General features: G+C 46.0%; 1 protein-coding gene across 1 annotated transcript in view; it reads right to left on the bottom strand.

The window, feature by feature from the left end:
* The window catches only part of CPEB1 (cytoplasmic polyadenylation element binding protein 1), a gene marked incomplete at its 5' end in the record, with an annotated part of 53,355 nt that overhangs the window by 8,585 nt on the left and 25,626 nt on the right, over positions 1 to 19,144 (bottom strand). The window contains 4 exon segments of the mRNA NM_001097510.1: positions 773 to 877; positions 1,189 to 1,302; positions 3,604 to 3,856; positions 6,008 to 6,234. Coding sequence (NP_001090979.1) covers positions 773 to 877; positions 1,189 to 1,302; positions 3,604 to 3,856; positions 6,008 to 6,234 — 699 coding nt within the window.

The raw sequence follows: 19,144 nt of genomic DNA, 5'->3' as shown, positions 1-19,144 counted from the left end.
AGATGGCTTGTGTGTAAGATACAGTTCTGTCCTACTCCTGCAGTCTCGCTAAATGAAAGCACTGGCTGTGCTGGATACCTGGCCAAGGGAGGGAGAAGCACACTGCCTCCCACCCTGGTAAGGACAAGGGACTGGCAAAGTAGAGCAGAGGATCCCACCAAGACCACACTGTCTCTCTCCCACAACACACAGCATGTTCAGGTCAGTGAGCCTGGCCTTCCTGGGGACAGGAGCAATGACAGATCTGTGGCCAGGGGATGGAGGTGTTCCTTTAAAAGCCTAGTTAGACCACTGGTTCAGGTTGCTGGAACATTCTCAGTGAAGGTGGGGCAGAGTGAAAATAGCATCTGCTCCTTTCTACAGGGAAGGGATCTCATTTCAGACCAGTGAGGAATCAGATGCTTGATCCTCATTCCTGCTAACTCCAAAGGGATCCCAGAATTAGGTCGGGCAACAACCTAACTGGGCAGAAAAGGCAGGAAAGCTTTTCAGACACCTCATTCTGAGAGGAAAGGAGCTGCTGGTTCAGGTTGGGAAGGAAGTGCACCAGGCAGTGTCAGAGGCAGCTCCAGCTGCAGTGTGGGTCTGGAGAGATGGAGTATTAGGTCAAAGAAACAGGGATGTGCAGGTTGAGGAGAAGTGCTGACAGCTGAAAGTTCTGTGCTCTCAAGTGCCCAAACCATGTTACCAGCATGCAGCTGTGACATCCCAGCATCCCTCAGTGCAGTGACGTACAAGGGAGGGAAAACAGCGCCTACCATGTCTTTATTACCTTTAGGCGTATTACCTTTGGGAGGACACCGGGGGTGCTTGCCATCCTTACCAGGCCACTCCACACTCAAAGAGCCAAAAACACGGAAGGTGTTAACCAATCCAGCTGCAACGAGATGGAAAAGAATGGCACAAACTGGGGCCACCATCCTCCCCAGGAAGGCAGCAACATAGGGCCACCAGTGTTCTCCCAGGCTCATCCTCTTTGACAACTCAGAAGTGACCTCTGGTCTCAGGCAACAAGTGTAAGTGTGAGCCCTGTAGGAGTCTATGAAATGTACCTCTCCCTTCATGGATGTTCCTATAATACCCTGTGCCCAAGCAAAGGTTCAGTTCCTGACCTCAAGTCCAAGTTCCATGCTCCTCAAAGACATGCCCCACCTTCAAACACTTGAAGCAGAAGGTCTCAGGGCTCACCTTCCGTAATATCCCAAGGAACACCTCCTAGGAACACCTTGCAAGAGTAGATGGGGTTCTTATAGTTCCGGGGAGGAAGCTGGCCACTCCAGGTACAGGTGGCTTCATTCACAGCTTTGGTAGAAGACAAAGAGAAAAACAGGGGTCAGAGAATCAACAAAGTGACTGTCCTTCTCTGGGGTGAACTTGTCCAGGCAGGAGCAGAGAGGCCACAGTCCTAGCCTGGCTGCCTGGGAGAACACCCATGATTAGCTCTTTTGAAAGGCAAGAAATCTTACACCTCACCAAACCAGTCAGCCCAATATGGTAACCCTAATTCACTAGTTCTACCCCCACTAAAACTGAGAGGAAGAGCAAACCGAATGTGCAGGGGGAAAACCACAACCCAAGCTATTTCCAAACATGTAACTGGTATGCTAACCAGAAAGCATCTTTATGAAGACACTGCTTACAATACTAATGAATTTAAATTTATAGCCATAGGGATACCTCAGAGATACTGCGGGGTTTTACTCCAAATCACCACAATAAAATGAGTACCACAATAAAGCAGGTCATACAAATTTTTTGGTTTCCTAGTACATATAAAAATTACATTACACTGTAGTCTATTAAGTGTGCAAAAGAATTATGTGTAAAATACAATGTAACCTACCTTAATTAAAATATACTTTATCACTAAAAAATGCTAACCGTTATCTGACAACACAGGGTTGCCACAAACCTCCAATTTGTAAAAAAAAAAAAAAATGCAGTATCAGTGAAGCTCAATAAAACAAAGTGTGCTTGGGCCTGAACGTAAACAGAGCCATACTGTATACAGCATCCTCAAGGCTTAGGTTGCGTCGAATGGACCTTCTCTTCAAATGTTCAAGTGAGGAACGTTCTACTGTGTCCCTGCCTTGCCTCTGAACTTATCAGTCAGAGAAGTTAGGGCACTGCCAGTAAGAACCACCACCAGCAACCCACTAAGACAAAATGTCCACCTGTTCCAAGTCAGAACCATGCCCCATCATTTTCAGAGCTACCCTTACGATACACTGAGACACTGGGCCTTTCCTGATGCCAACACTTGAGATAATGGATCTTCTCTCCCAACCCCTCAGCTTCCTGTGTAAACTAATCCCAAGTTTGTCAAAACCCACTGTGAAGTTTCCCTGACTCTGACTCAAACATCTTGTTAAGAAACGCTTTGTTGCTATACAGAGGAGAAACTGTCTTCTGTTTGGCCTGCACTGACAGCTCCTAGAGGCCTCACTGTTCTTGGTGACCAGTCCAGCCCTCCCTCATACCAGTCTTCAATCATGTCCCCACTCAGTCTGTGCCCTTCCACACCAGAGACTGACCCCAGTGGGGACTGGCCAGTCCTTGTCTGCTTCACTCTCCTCCTCCAGCACTGGAGCAGAGAGATAGCCAATGAAATGAACCATCATTTTTATTCAGGACAAAGACACGAAAGGCCATTCTCTAAAAGGCACAGGCCTACTGTGTTGCTACAGCAAGAAATTAGGCATCATCAGCAATATTTTGCAAACAGAAGTGGATATAACGGTCTTATCCAAAAGCATGGTCCTGTCACTTCATAAGAAAACAACGGCAGCAGAGAAAGTACAAAGTCAGGCTGACGAAACCATTAAGTAAACAGGGTAGCAGCACTATTAGGGGAGAATGAGATCAGGGCTAGCTCTGAATACACAGACAGACATGCTGAAACCTATGGAACAAATGGAACGGAGAAACTCAGCATTCAATCACCAACTCCAGAATCTGAGAACCGTGGTCAGTGAGCACCTCCCTGAAGCACTAGTAAACAATGACTCATCTGCATTTGCTTCCAAGAACCGGTGTAAGATGAAGAACAGATTTAATATGTATTTAATTTAAACGACACAAGGTTCCTGAGAGACCAGTAGATCTTGGGACATCCCTTACTTTGGAAGTTGACAAACCGATTACCCACCTCCCAGTGCCTCCCCATGTTTACCAATCAGAAAGCCCTGGGGAAGAGAGTGCAGTGTTTTTCCTGACATGTCTTCGACTCAGAAGTGGGGAGGGGACAGTCAAAATTCTAAGCACCATTTCTAGTGTTTCTCTTGAAGACATCCACTCATGAAAAGAATCAAAGGCCACAGGGGTGTACAATCTCTGTGGAAGAGAACAAGTGAAAGATGGATCCAGTCCTTAATGGGCACCCTGTGTTCCAAGTTACCTGCTTCTCTGTTCAGCCTCAAAGAAGTTCCCAAGTTTGTCCCCATTAGCACAAACTCATCAGAACAGACCCTTCTTTGCAGATGCAGACTGCACCATGCAATCGAGTCTTCTTCTGGACAGTATACCGGTCTGCGAACTGAGGTCACTTACTCTCTGCCCCGAAATGAGGCCTCAGGCCTCCCACATGCCCACAGACACACTCACCTGCAGCTTGCCTGTGTAGCCTGGCCTCTCTCTCTATGCTGAAGGGGTCTTTGGGAGCTTCGAGGAGGTCCCAGGATGGCCACACAGAAGCTCCTGGCCATCTCTTTGATGCACTGGTTGGGGAAGGAGTGACTGCAGCCAGAGCAGCTTGCTCTTGGTCCATCCGGGACCCAACTCCCATCTTTAAAGGGTCTCTGGGACCACCCCCTGTCAGAGACAGGAAGGGCAGGGGAGGGGAAATTCGGAGGCTTGACTAGGGAAGGAAAGAGGAAGATACAGGTTTTTAAAGGACAGTTTTGTTATAAAATAATCACACTACAGAAATTATGAAAAATTCCATTTAGCATTTTGATATAGTGTCTTTTAGATTTTCCTCCTATGCATTTTTAAGATTAGTTGTGCTTACATCATAATTTAAACAAATTCTTTTCTCCCCAATTCAGTTTTTTCCCCACATCACCAGTCTTCATAATCATTTTTAAATTGTTTATGATATGCTATTTAGGGAGTAAGCCACACTTCGCAGACCTTTCCCCCTACTGTTAAACAGTTAGATACTTTCAAGTTTTCAGGATTATAAATAAAAACTTTAAGTTGTAGCTGCTTCATATTCTGTATGTTCTCTGGTCAGATTCTCAGATGTAGGAAGTCAAAATACCGTCTATGAGGGTTCTTTTGTTCTATCAGAAATGGATGAGAACACAAATTTCACTACAAGGCTTTAAATTCTACTAATTCAAGTGGGTAAAAATGATACCATGTTATCAAAAATAAAGATAATTATTCAACAGAATATTTCCTATAAGTTCAAATGCTGCCTCTATTTCCTCTTCTGTGGGTTGTTTGTCCATACCCTCTCATCAGTAAGACTTTGGGGTGGGGTATCTGAGACAGTTCTTTACACAAAATCCCCAAATATTAAAACTGATTATGTGATAAATTCCCAAGACTGAGCCCCATCTAAAAGAACAAACAAAATTAGGAGCATCTTATATAATCCCATTTATAAGGAATAAACTGCAGCCCAGAGAGTCAAAGGGACACGCTTATGGCTACCATCCTGAAAATACAGCCTGAACACACAACCAATGAGCAGAGGGGATACCAATGCCAGCTTTCACATTCTAGGACAGACTGACTGGGGGGCAAAGTGAGACCTAAGAAGTTATGCTATGAATGTTGCCAGTCTTGAATATGGAAGAAAAGAGGGCAGGGGAATAAACCATTCTATTAACTTAACAGTCAGTTCGGGGGGTTGGTAATAGAGAAGCCAGGCTCAGAAGGCACCTGAAATTGTATTTTACTTTAGGATGATTTCTTGCTGCCATTCCTATATATTTACTTCTGCTATGCCCTATTCCTCCTCTATTCTAAGCCACCTGCCAACTCCATTTGGAATGAATGTCACTCATGTCACACACGGCTGTAGATACAAAGCAGGAGATGTGGAAATGAACTCTGAGGCATTATTTCATAGATCCATCATGGCCTCTGAGAGTTTCACTGGCGTGGGTCCGTGAAAAACAATATAGGAGCTAGAGTCAGTAAGATTTGGATTAAACCCTAGACCCACAGATTACTAATATGTGATTTTTGTCTTTTTTTTCGCCCCTTTTTTCTAGGGTCACTTCCCACGGCATATGGAGGTTTCCAGGCCAGGGGGTCTAATCAGAGCTGTAGCCGCTGGCCTACACCAGAGCCACAGCAACGTGGGATCTGAGCCGCGTCTTCAACCTACACCACAGCTCACAGCAACGCCGGATCCTTAACCCACTAAGCAGGGCCAGGGATCGAACCCGCAACCTCATGGTTCCTAGTTAGATTCGTTAACCACTGCGCCACGAGGGGAACTCCCTAATATATGACTTTTATTTCTTTCTCTCTCTTTTTTTGGCTTCACCCCTAGCATGTGGAAGTTCCTGGGCTAGGAATCGAACCCGTGCCACAGCAGCGACCCAAGACGCTGCAGTGACAATGCTGGATCGATCCTTAACCCACTGAACCACAGAACTCCTAACGTGTGATTTTTTAAATCATCAGTTAAGAAATCTGAGGTATCATACATAAAGGTACATAAATGATGCTGTTTAAAGGTTAAAGAAAACACCCATGTAGGTCAAGAAACAGTACAATGCCAGGACTCCCACATTTACTTCTGAAACTGTTTCCCATTAGCTCCTGCAGTAACTGGCAAAGAAGCCTCCACTCAGGTCCTGAAATGTACTGCCCAATGGGTATAATGGGTATACAAAGCATCCTCTATTCCGTTGAGGATGGAAAGTTCTACACCTGTCCACGTGGCCTCCATACCCCCCCCATCATTCCACTCCCAGCATTCTAGTGGACTCGCATCCCGCTCAAGCTCACTTGCTGTCCCCACCCCACTCCCCAACAAATTACATACAATCAAATCTGAGAGATGATCTGATCCAGAGCTGAAGCCACTGGTATCTGAGTCAGAGGGGCTGCTAGAACGGGAGTCCAAGATGGGCCGGGTGTCCAGGCGGGATCGTCTAACTGAGGGTGCTGGAAACTTGTCCACCAAGTCAGATCCAAGGGGGTCCAGAGGCAGGAAGCTCAAGGGGGGTTTCCCCAGGACATTGCCCAGTGGGTTGTGGAGCATGCTCAGTACTAGGAAGAGGGGGGAAAAAAAAGAAAATCTCATGACCTCTTAGTTTTCCTCCCAGCCAATAGCCCTTCCTTTTACTCCCTCAGCCACCCAACAAGCTATACCACACCACGACCACCGAAAAGCATGACAGAACCACAGCTAAGAGTGTAACGAGATATACATCTAGTACTGACACTGGCCACCGAGGGCCCATCAGAAGCAGGAACAAGATGGCTTTCTGAGGACCAGAGTTCCTGCTGTGACAGGAGCAGCTAAACTCCAGCTCTCTGCCAACCAGGCTTCAGGGTCAGTGTTAGCATTTGGGAAAACTGTGCCACTGGGCACCCTTATCACAGGTCCTATTAATGTCCAGATACACACGCCCATGCTGCTATAGGAGATACTTTCAGCACAATTAGGAAGCCCAAACCATACTCCTTCCATGCAGCCTACCATGTGTTTATTAAACCCTCACCTTTCTAACACTATACAGCTAAAAGACAGAATTTCATGCCATACCCCATAAGTCTGGTAGAGCATGAACATGCTTCTCATCTGAGAGGTTTCTTCATGCAAAATTCTAGCACATGCACTCTCTCCTATGCACTCCTGGATTTCATACATTTAGGATGGAAGCAGAATGACACTGTAGTTAAGCCTGGTCTGGTTTAAGACAATGTTGGGATGAAACCCTTGGTCTGACACCACCTTTATATGACTACGTGCTCTGGGAAGCTCTCTGAGTCTCCATTTTCTCATGGCATCTTGGGTGGAATACCAACTACATCATAACATTGTCAAGAGAGTTCAATAATCAAGATAGCAGATGGAAAGTACTCAGCACAGCAGTGCCCAGCACACAATAAATATTTAAATATTAACCATCAAAAAAGAGTAAAGCAGAGGCCAGGAAAGATAAGGGAGGCAAACTGCACAGCAGAAGAGAGCAGCCTTTTTCCACATTTGACCTTGGGGAAAGAAGGAATCCAAAGCAAAGAAAAACACTCTTTTATCCATGAGGTGGGTGTATGAGGGGGTTTTGGCCATGGAGCTATAACAGTGCCAAGGCTAGGTGAGAAGCCTTATTAATCCGATTTTTTTTCATCTGCAGAAAGGGGAAAATACCCACCTCAAAAGGGCTGTGAGGCGAAACCAAAATAATGTGTTTAGTGTGAAAGTGCTCAATAAATGGTGGCTGTGACTGGCTCCATCTCACAATTACTCACTAGTAACTGAGTGGAACACAGGTCACCAGAGCTGTTTCCTCTCAGGGTCCAAGTAGTCTGAATGTCTGGCTGGGGCTGTAGTGAGTCTCAAGAGGCAGGAATAAACCTCTCTAAGCATGAAATCAGAGTGAAAGCATGCTTTCAGGGGATGCTGTTCACAACTGAGCCTACGTGCAAAATCAGACCAGTCCACTCTCCTTTAGCCAATGACTTCCTTCTTAGACTAAGACACGGTAGGTGTAGCCTTAACTCTTTGTTTAATGCAGGGGAATCGTGTATGTATTTGTTTATTTTATCATGTTTATTTACCCTTAATTTTTATGAAACCTGTTGCATGTACCATTTCACACTCCCAGCAGCACTGATGAGCTTCAGTCCCTCCAAGCACTGGCTAACAGTCATCAGGGTTGGTCCTTTATTTAAATTTTTTTTTTTTTTTGCTTTTTAGGGCCACACTGCACATGGAGGTTCCCAGGCTAGGGGTCAAATCTCAGCTACGGCTGCTGGCCTACACCACAGCCATAGCAATGTGGGATCCAAGCTGTGTCTGTGACTGAATGTGTGCACAGCTCACGGCAACACCAGATCTTTAACCCACTGAGAAAGGCCAGGGATCGAATCTGCATCCTCATGGATCCTGATCGGGTTCGTTAACCACTGAGCCACAAGGGAACCCCAAGGGTTGGTCTATTTAATTTTAGCCAGTCTTACATGTTTGTGTGTTGGGGAGGGGGGAGCTATACCATCTTCAGCAAGGAGTTTTATTTCATTTTTTTAAGAAAACAGTCTTTTAACTAGGCCTTTCAAAGCAGTTTCCCAGCACAAGCACTTAACCATATGCTGAAACTGTCTGTCTAAACTTGGATTCTGACACTTACCAATAAATCTCTGCCAAATTTCTCAATACTCCTGACAAACTCCTGTCTCAATACTCCTGACACACTCAAAGTCCAAGCCCCTAGAACTCACGCCCTGAGAAGGCAGGAGGTGTGAAGATTTATTCCAGGCTCCTCCTTGGTGCTGCAAAATGTGGTAAGAAAAACACTGTGAAAACTAACAGATCATCCATATTGATCTTAAAAGCAGTACCACTGCCCTAGAGGACTCATCTTCACATTTTACAAAAACAAGCTTAGGGTGGTGAATGACGAGGTAACAATCAAATCATAAAGAGCTCTTTTTTTTTTTTTTTTTTGTCTTTTTTCTATTTCTTGGGCCACTCCCGTGGCATATGGAGGTTCCCAGGCTAGGGGTCGAATCGGAGCTGTAGTCTCCGGCCTACACCAAAGCCATAGCAACGTGGGATCCAAGCCGCATCTGCAACCTACACCACAGCTCACGGCAACGCCGGATCGTTAACCCACTGAGCAAGGGCAGGGACCGAACCCGCAACCTCATGGTTCCTAGTCGGATTTGTTAACCACCACGCCATGATGGGAACTCCCATAAAGAGCTTTGAAAAGCAACTTAAGAGTGTTCAGATTTTATCCTACGGGTAAGTGGGAGACAGTGGTCAGTTGTTGTGGGGACAGCCAAGGAGGCTGACCAGGGACACTAGATAAGATTACATGGGTACCCAGCACCCAGTGAGAGACTGATTAGTAAATCAGACGTGGGTGGAAGTTCTCTTGTGGAGCAGTTTGTTAAGGATCTGGTGTTGCCATGGTTGTGGCACAGGCCATAATTGTGGGGCAGGTTCAACCCCTGACTGGGGAGCTTCCACAAGCCTCAGGTGTGGCTAAAATAAAATAAAATGAAATGAAATAAAGCAAGGAGTTCCTGTTGTGGCGCAGTGGAAACGAATCCAACTAGGAACCATGAGGTTGTGGGTTCAATCCCTGGCCTCGCTCAGTGAGTTAAGGATCTGGCATTGCTGTGACCTGTGGTGTAGGTCACAGACATGGCTCGGATCTGGCGTGGCTGTGGCTGTGGCTGTGGTGTAGGCTGGCAGCTGTAGCTCTGATTAGACCTCTAGCTTGGGAATCTACATATCCTGTGGGTGTGGCCCCAAAAAGCAAAAAAAAAAAAAAAAAAATTTAAAAAAAAATTAAAAATTTTTAAAAAGTGAAATGAAATAAATCAGATATGGGTGATCTGGATACACCCTGGACCCATACAGGACCATGGGTTTTTTCCAAAGAGGTTTTGAAGGAGGAAATCGATAACAGAGTTGAAGAAGAGCAGGTCATGTACTACAAGTAGAAGACAGGAGAGAGTCAAGAGACTGGAAGCAATGGAGAACAGCAATGGCCAGGTGCTGGCAGCTACCCGGGGAGGGGGACAGATAGGAGAAACAGGAGGAGGAAGCACAGAGAAGACAGTTCTGAAGACCACAAGGTCCAGGGTGTGTGACCACAGGTGGCTGAGGTGGACTATGTGGAGTCTAAAGTACTGTCTAGGTCACCTATAAGGACATTAAAGGGACCCATAGCTGTAAGTGGCTCTGGGGTTAAAACAAACAAAAACTAGATACTGAGATCTTCAGAGAAGGGAAAGGACTAGGAAGTTGGAAAGGATGAACAAAAAGAATGACCCAGAGGTAGACAGTAGATGAGGCTTGGGACACTGTGCAGCCTCCACGTGAGCAAGCAGCATTCTGATGGAAAAACCTGCCATGGAGGCAGAAGTTACAGGGACCATTCACCAGGGACAAATAAGATAAAGGGCACTTTGTCAGTCCCAGAAAACGGCAGCACAGGAGAGAGCTCCAAGAGTTGTCAAGGGGAAAGAAATAAAGCAGGATACAGAAAAAAACGCTCAAGGAGATCGCTGGCCAAAAGGGCTTCTGTCTGGAGGCAAGGATGATAAATGTGGGCTATGGTGACTATGTCTTCACCCAAGGTTTTAAAAAAGTGTGGAGCAATATGGGAGCCAGTGTCAACCACTTTTCTCATTCACATCATTCTGTGTTCATTACTGTGTTGATACATCTGTTCTAACGGCCAGAAATCCATCTACCTCAACTAACCTAGGACTTTTTTTTTTTTGCCATGCCCAAAAAGACAGCTTGAGGCGTTGTCAAATTCCTGTGTCAAAATTAGAAATTATGTCTGTAAATAACACTCCTCTCATCTGATAATAAGCCTGTCTAAAAACAAAATGGCATGACAATCCACAATAGCCACTAATGAACTCCACCTCCTTAAATGTTCAGAGTTCATGGTCACATGGACCAGGTTCACCATTCACTAACAGCAGCTTCCATCTACTGCACATCTAGTGTATGCCAGATACTCTGTTAGAAGCACTTCGGTAAACAATCTTCACTGAATCCTAAGAAATGGATACTATTATCCCACATTTTTTTTCTTTTCAGGGCTGCACCTGCAGCATACGGAAGTTCCCAGGCTAGGGGTTGAATAGGAACTGCAGCTGCTGGCCTATGCCACAGCCACAGCAACACCAGATCTGAGCCACGTCTGCAGCTCACGGCAACGCAGCATCCTTAACCCACTGAGCAAGGCCAGGGATCAAACCTGTGTCCTCCTCATGGATGCTAGTCAGATTTCTTTCCACTGAGCCAAGACAGGAATGGGAACTCCCCCCCCCCCTTTTTAAATACTCAGGACTTCACATCTTCTTGATGCCTCACTTTTTTTCAAAGTCCTTTAAGACCATCAACTACAGACAAGCTATCTTAGATTCCAGAGGTCAGTACCTTGGACTCTAAATCATCCAAGTCTTAGAACTTCTCTAGGACCTTGCCACTGTAGGAACTCATTAGAAAATGTATCTTGGATTCTCTCTAGACCTACTGAATCAGAACCTGCATTTTAACAAGATCCCCAGGAGATGCGTGTGCACATTAAAGTTTAAGAAGCACTAATCTAGAAAAATCTGAGGCTTGCTATTTCAAGCTTCTAATCAGTTCCCCTTATCACACCCCAAAACCTTTCATATGTAATTATTTCCCTTGACTTAAAAAATCTGTAGGTTATTTAAATACAGCTCTTACAGCACAATGGCAACTGTGTTTTTTTTTTCCAGAAGGAAAAAAGAAACCAAGGTGACTATGTATTTCCTAAAGAGCCTGATCTCTGAAAACTACCTTCTCCTCCCCATCCCATGGTAGAGAGAGGGTGCTGGAGGAGAGGAGAGAGGGGGAGAGACCTAACCAGGAACAAATAAAGAATATAGAAAATGATCGGCAGGGATTGTGATAATAGCTTCAGGAAAAGTGATGGCCGGAAACAAGCTGAACATTGTGAAAGACACTGAAGACGGAGTTCCCACTGTGGTTCAGCGGTAATGAACCCCAGTAGTATCCATGAGGACGTGGGTTCAATCCCTGGCCTCACTCAGTGCGTTAAAGGATCCAGCATTGCCATCAGCTGTGGTATAAGTTGAAGATGCAGCTCAGATCCCTCGTTGCTGTGGCTGTGGTGTAAGGCCAGTGGCTACAGCTCCAATTTGACCCCTTGCCTGGGAACTTCCACATGCCGTGGGTGTGGCCCTAAAAAGACAGATAAATAAATAAATACATTAATTAATTCAATACAAGAACTTTGTAAGCTCATACCAAGCAAATACAAAGAGAGCTCAGGCCTACTGCTCAGGGACAGACAACTGCTAAGAGACAAGGAAAAGAAAAATGCTATTAAGGATACTACCGGGCACCAGACAAAGCTGGAATATGAACAATAGCTTAATGAGAGCATTACATCAATTTTAAGTTGACTGAAGTTCATAGCTTTTGTTGTATGTGAATGTTTGTAAGAACATCTCTATTCTTTATGGTACAGAAAGAAATCAGATCTAGATATACATACAGAGAATGTGCAAATGATAAAGCAAATGAGATAAATGTCAGTAATGGGAGAAACTGGATAAGGGGAATACAAGTATCTTTTGTATAATTTTTATAACCTCTGTAAATTTTAAATTACTTCCAAACAAAAAAAAATTTTTTAAATGACAAGAACGGAAACTAGTCAATTCCCATTTGACCTTCTTAACCTTTTTCGAGGTAACTAATCTGACCAGAAAAGGGAAACCAAGCACAACTAACAGAGCCTAGAATCCCCAGGGGGAAAAAATGGTTAACTGAATACCTTTGGAGTCTTTGCCTATAAAAGAAATCATCTTATTTTGAACAAGCTTTTTATTTTTTATTTTTTTTGCTTTTTAGGGTCGTGCCCACTGCATATGGAGGTTCCCAGGCTAGGGGCTGAACCAGAGCTGTAGCTGCTGGCCTACACTACAGCCACAGCAACACTGGATCTGAGCCACATCTGCGACCTACACCACAGCTCACGGCAGTGCCGGATCCTTAACCCACTGAGTAAGGCCAGGGATGAAACCTGCATCCTCATGGATGCTAGTTAGATTTGTTAACCACTGAGCCACGACAGGAACTCCTAAACAAGCTTTTTAAAGTCTCAAAAACATCTGTATAGATATTTTCAGGCACACACGTGTATAAAGCTCTGCCTTCTCAACCAAGCATACGAAGGGCCATTCTTACCACCCCACTCCAGCAGTAACTGGCTCAACCATCTGGCACAAGGCAGGTGATCAATGCTTACTGAATAGTACTGAAAGAAAGGGAGTATCATATGTCCCCAGGAGCCAGTATACTCACTGAGGCTATACCCCCTTCCTGTCAAGGTTATCCAATTTAAGAACACAATGCTGACTTACATGCAATTCAGAATTAAAGGAAAAAAAGAGTTCATCCTGACTCAGCCCATCACCAAAACAGAGGCCAAGAATACAGCTACTTGCTACACCAAACTTGTGACAATACTACTAGTTTCAAATACCTTCTTCAAAAAGAACTGACCATACCTGGATACGGGCTGCAGAGAGCACCCTCCCCTGACCAATCTTCCCCAGAGTCTGCTGGGATCTCCACAGCCCCTGAAACGTATTTCTCCACGCAGGTACAAGGAGCAGGGGTGCCCACGGAACACTATAGCAACCACAGAGGAAAACAAGGGGAAGGGATGGACCAGTGGCCCAGAAAGGGGCAATGCCAACCGGCAAATGTATAAGGTCAGGGTGTATCAGAGTTAACACCCCTGGGTCACATCAGTGCCTCCATGCACCAGTTTCTTACAATTATTACAGGGGAAGGGGCCAAGAATAGAGACATTTGACTAGAAAATATACGGAAGATAGGAAAACCTTTTGTTAACAGGGCTGGGATTTTCTAGGAGATTTGATATTTTCTTCAACCCACAGAAGGAGCAAAGTTTCTGGAAAATGTCACTCATGGTCAGATGCCCTACAGTGACCTGAGTGTCCCTCTATAGCCTAACCTCACAAAGGACTTGACCAGGTAGTTCTTTGAGTATCTACAGATCAAAGGGAGGAAAGCAGCAGAGCTACTGGGCTTCTAGGGAAGGAGGGACCTCACTTCAAGGGATGGCACCTGTCTTGCTCCCAGCTCAGTCCACGGGACTATACTCCCCCTTATGTAAGGTTGCTGGAAGAGCAGCACTGATTCACACCAGTGGGGAATCAGGAGGGAAGGAGCAATCTCTTCTTCCTAACTAACCTACAGCAGGAAGTATACCTACTGGAAAGGTACTCTCTTCAAGCCATATAATCTAAAATCCAGCGCAAGTGACAGGCATCTTATGCTACAGGCCACTGACTGACCTCAAACTCCACTCCCCATCACATAGCACAGAGCTTCACCAACAGATGTCAAATATTAACCTAGATGGCTTAAGGGATGGGGGAATGTGGGAGAGAAGTCCCATGGTCACCCTTCAATGGTGGCCATGCCCTGACCTCTCTGCTCTGCTCCTATACTGGCCGCTACAACTCAGGAATTACAGCAAGTCTGAGGTTACCATGGGCCTCCAGCCCTGGTGGCGAAGTGTAGAGCAAATTCTTCCAAAAGCGATGAAGAAAACCAATGTGCTCTTCCTAGGGCAGAGGTACCCATCCCCACTCCCATGCTGGCAGAAATCCGCATCAGCTACAGACAGCTCTAAGGGAAGTCACAGAGAGGAGAGGACCTGGCAGAGGGTTCCAGCTCATTAATGCTACCTCAGAGGTACAAGAGACCAAATCAGCAGTAATATTTTTAGACTGATTGTTAACTTTCTCCACTTTCACCCTTCTGTGCCAGCTCCTGTGGGTTTTACAGCTGAGTCACTGTTCGAATTTTCTGAATCTTCCCCAAGAGTACAAAGGCACCCAGAGCCTGATGGCGGCAGCAGCAATGGCAACAAGAGCTTGGATGTGGATGCCTGTGCTGCAAGGCACTGAGCTTGAGCTCAGCCTGGGCAGAGACCAGGCCCAAGACATAACAGCCAGATGCCACTTGTCTAATGAGAGTAGTTGAGTGAAAACCCAGACCAGGGGCCATTGTTTTCAGCCTGAGATACAAGGCTGCATGCCTAGAACCTTCTTCCCTATTCCAAGCCTTAGTTCTAGGCTGTCTGCTCAAAGTCTATCTGAAGGTACAGGACGAGGAAGCGGGAAGGCAGCACTCATTCCGGGTATAACAGAATGCTCTTTGCCTATGACTCCAACTCTGCACCTATACCACATCCCAACTCAGGTGGTGATCTTGTAAATCTGAACTCCCTCCACCAACTCTGGATCCCACAGGTCCAAGGTGGCAACCAACATAAGCCTTTCTTCCTGATCCCGACCACTGGACGAGTTTTGTACATGAAGAAACAACATACCCAAGTCTCATGTAAGGTCAGCACACATTCGGTCCCTGCACCACCTCAACTTCTTTCTCACCTAGGAAGTGCTCCACCATCACACTGCTTCCCAGGCCCTCCTTCCTCTCTGCACTAAAAGCTATTCCTCAGTGGACTACTTGACTCTGGGGCAGAATCCATGTTCCAGGGTATGACAAAAACTTTCTGTAAATCAATGCCCTAAAAGCAATGAAGGTTGGAGATTTTGATCTTTTGACAATCTGTTGGTCTAGATGATCTCTAGGAGGCAGAAGACTGGGAGACACCTTGCCTGAACTCTGCAGTTCAAAATTACCCAGAATTTACTCAGCACTCTTCATTCATTCAATAAATACTTATTAAAAAACCAGAAGCCAGGCATTGTGCTACACACTGGGAATACAGTACTGGAGAACTGGACAGTTGAGGCAGATTCGCTCGAAAACCTGGTTGGGGCCAAGAAGTCTATGTTCCACAGAGGAGGAACCCAAGCCTATTCTGTATGTTGCCTGGAAGCAAAGCAGCAACAAAATTAAAATGCCAAGACTCCCCTCTCCTTCCAGACTGATTTAGTCTGCAGACCAAAGGGGAGCCTGCAAGTGACACAGCACAGGGAACACACTATTCACTGGTTAGAAGTTAGGGCAGAAACCAGAGAGGGTGAGCAGGTTAATCCCCAAAGGACTTCCAAAGGAGAGTGAGAGGAAACAGGCCACGTCCTCTGGCATCTTTAGACAGAGCATCTGGTCTGCACACTGGGCTTCCGCACAAGGCATTCATTAGGAGTCTTTATTTCTAGGTCTCCCAAAGTAGGTTCTCAGTCACCCCACTTCCTGCTGAGTAATGCAAAAGAGTCACCAGGGGAACGCAGGAAGACAAATCCACTGGGTGGCACAGCTGATGAGCTGAGTCTCAGAGTGAAGAGGGAGTCAGAACTGTCTGTCTTGTGCCCTGGCCTTGAGGGATAACCTCAGCAAGAGAACACAACACCTCTGACTGAAGAGCCCCGGGGGCTGTATAAAGACATACCTTAACATCAGTGTTCCTGCCCAACATGTTAGGGTTCTGCCTACAGGATGACAAGTATGACAGTAGAGAGCATGAGAGGTTTGGAACCAACGAGACCCAGGTTCGAATTCTGGTGGTTCTATCACTTTGGGCAGTTGACCTCTTCTGCGCACGTCGTTTCCTCATCTTTCAGATAGGAACAGTAACAGTGCCCATTTCGCAGGACCATGCCAGCCTACAGTCATGTGATATCCTTAGCATTGGAAGCAGTCGATAAATAGCGATTCTTAAGTCCCTCTCTCCCCCATCCCAGGATATCAAGGATAGCTTTCATAGCTCTCTGTTCCATTACAGGTCTTAGGATGCCGCAAGTAGGATGAAGGTAACCCTGGACACGTCAATGGGGTCACTTCTAACATTTATCTCGCCCTGATGGGAAAGAAGCTTCTTTCCCAGCATGAGGAGAAGAGGCACAGTCTAGAAGGGAGGGAACCCCAGAGAGCCCTACCTTCAAACCTATGTTGGCCTTACAGGCAAAACACTCAAAAACAAACTCCACCCCAGAGTCTTCCTACAGGCCTCTGAGGCCAATGAAATCCACACAGCAGAAGGACCCTAGCCCATGGAGAAAGGTCCTCACATACCAATATCATGCTGAGAATACAATGAAAGCCTGCCCCAGTGCAAAAAAAACCCCAAAAAACAAACAAAAAAAACCCTTAGTGGAGGCAAATGGCAGCCCCCATCACAGCAACTATCATGCTGCATTTAGTACCTTCCCATCTATTTTTCCTTGATAGTCAGGAGGACTTTTAAGGCTAACAGCTTTATTTAATGATATACCTTCAGTGCCTAACACAGTGCCTGGCACACAGCCAGCGCTCAACATTTGTTGAATGAGTTTAGCCAAGATTTTTTAGGCAAAAGTCCTGCTATCTCCAACCTTGCCCCCCACCCCCCACATTGCTGAAAACTTAAAAGAATTATAAAAAATGGTCAGATGTGAACCCATAACCACACAGGGCAACGCTGCACAAAGCAGAGCCCAAGGAAGAAGCTTGCACCACATGCCCCATGCAGAGACATCAAGGTACCAGGCTGTCTGCAGGATGAGTCCCAGACTGTCCAGAGCTGGTGAAACACCTCCTTCCTCCCTCAAGAAACTGAGCTAGTTGGTCTTCAGATGGGAAGGCAGTGTAGGAACTGGGAGTGTGGGCTGCATGTTCCCGCAGTGCTGGCAAGGATGCAGCTGGCTGGTGGGAGGGCTGCATCCTACTCCAGGAGGCAGTACCCTCAATGTGGGCTTTCCAAGAAGGCCCAGTGCTCAGAGAAAGAGAGACGGCTATCAATACAGCTCCAAAATCCATGGATAACACAGGGATTAGCGATGGGTGTGTCCTCAACCCTCAGAAAGGAAGACACACTCACACTAACCCTGCCCGTGGCCAAATCATACCACTGGGGCAACTCTCTGGTTCCCATGAATTCTAGGGCCACAGAGTGCAGGCCTTGCCTGATCCACGAAATCATGTAATATTTATCACTAAAGTGCTAGAGATGGAAGGTGGAGAAGTAAATACACCCCCACTTTAGAGACAAATAGCTATAAACACAGGCTTTTCAAGAGGTGGAGAAGCCGAGGAAATTATGGCTGGACTCGAGTTATTTTTTACAGCCTAATTTCAGAATGAAATTAGGTTCAGGCCCACCTCCCCAAGCCCCAAGTTAGCCCCAAGCCCCTCTTGTATTTCTTTGTGTTATAACACCTTTCAGAAGGACCCCTGTAGCTAAGAGAAACCAGCGGCAAAGAAGGGCCACACCCAACATGATACCAGTGAAAGGTAGTGCCTTGGTTAAACACTGATTGCCACAGACAGGTGCCAGTCTCCTGTGTGAGCTCCCCTGACTTTTGCTCAGTTACAGCTGTGAGGGTGAGGACAAGGTCAGGTACAGAGGCCGCCCAGGTTGGCTTCAGAGTACCACATTCAAGAAACTACCGTGGCCTCCAAGCCAACATCTCCAGGCATAGGACACCAAACAGCGACACCACACTTCCTTGCCCAGAGAACAGGGCAGTTCCTAACCTTTCTGGAAAAACCTGCATCAGCTAAAGGCCAGTACTTCAAGAAATTCTACCTTAACCCAGAGGTAGTGACTTAACCCTACCCGCAAAGCAAAAAAAAAAAAAAAAAAAAAAAAAAAATCCACCCTCTACCCCTGAACAAACGGGATTTACCAAAACAACTGGGCATTAAAATGCCAACAGACACAACAGTCCCAGGCTCTGCTAAGCATTCTAAAAAAAGACCTGCGCCAAGTAGGGTGGAGGCCAGAGAAATCAACGAGACAGTACCTTGCTGCCTTGACTGCCGGGTTCTGGAACAGGGAAGGCAGGGAGAGGGTGGCAGGCTCAGTGAACCCCACCATCAGCACCAACAGCAAAGGCCGCCCCCACCCCCACTTTCCATTTTCCTAAAGTATCTGCTGCCAATATTCTTTTTTATTAAGGTATAATTTATACAAAGCAAAATACGTAGACTTTTAAGTATAGCTATTGTATTTCTTAAGTTCACATTTCCTTTTGAATAGTCTAAGACCTGCATCTGGCCAACCCTCCCCTTGAACCACAAGAGGGAAATAAATGGGCAATGGGAAGGGATGAGCAGAAGCAGTTCAAGGGCTTGCCAAGAAGCCCCTTCAACTGCCCCATCAAATCCTTCCAAGATGACAAGCGATCCTAAAGGGGAGTGGCTCTTCCTTCATCCACTTGGTTACCCTTAACACAAAGAAAGAAAGAAAAAAAGCCTCTGTAGCTGAGAGTTACTCCACCCCACTTCCCCTGCTACCCCTTTCCAGGATCAATGCTCTTAACCTTATATTAAGCCAGTTCCAATATCCCAGTATTCCCCAGCCTCACTTATGTTTAAAATTCCTCCCTTGCCACGATTCAGGGACCACCCAACCTTCACACATAGCTCCCTAGCTTTAAAAGCCACTGAGAAACAGAATCTGGACATCCAGTAATCAGCCCCTTAAGTCCCCTCCCCCAC

Source organism: Sus scrofa, chromosome 7 (genome assembly GCF_000003025.6).
Source record: "Sus scrofa isolate TJ Tabasco breed Duroc chromosome 7, Sscrofa11.1, whole genome shotgun sequence".
Lineage (NCBI taxonomy): Eukaryota > Metazoa > Chordata > Mammalia > Artiodactyla > Suidae > Sus > Sus scrofa.
This window is presented reverse-complemented; position numbering and strand designations above follow the sequence as displayed.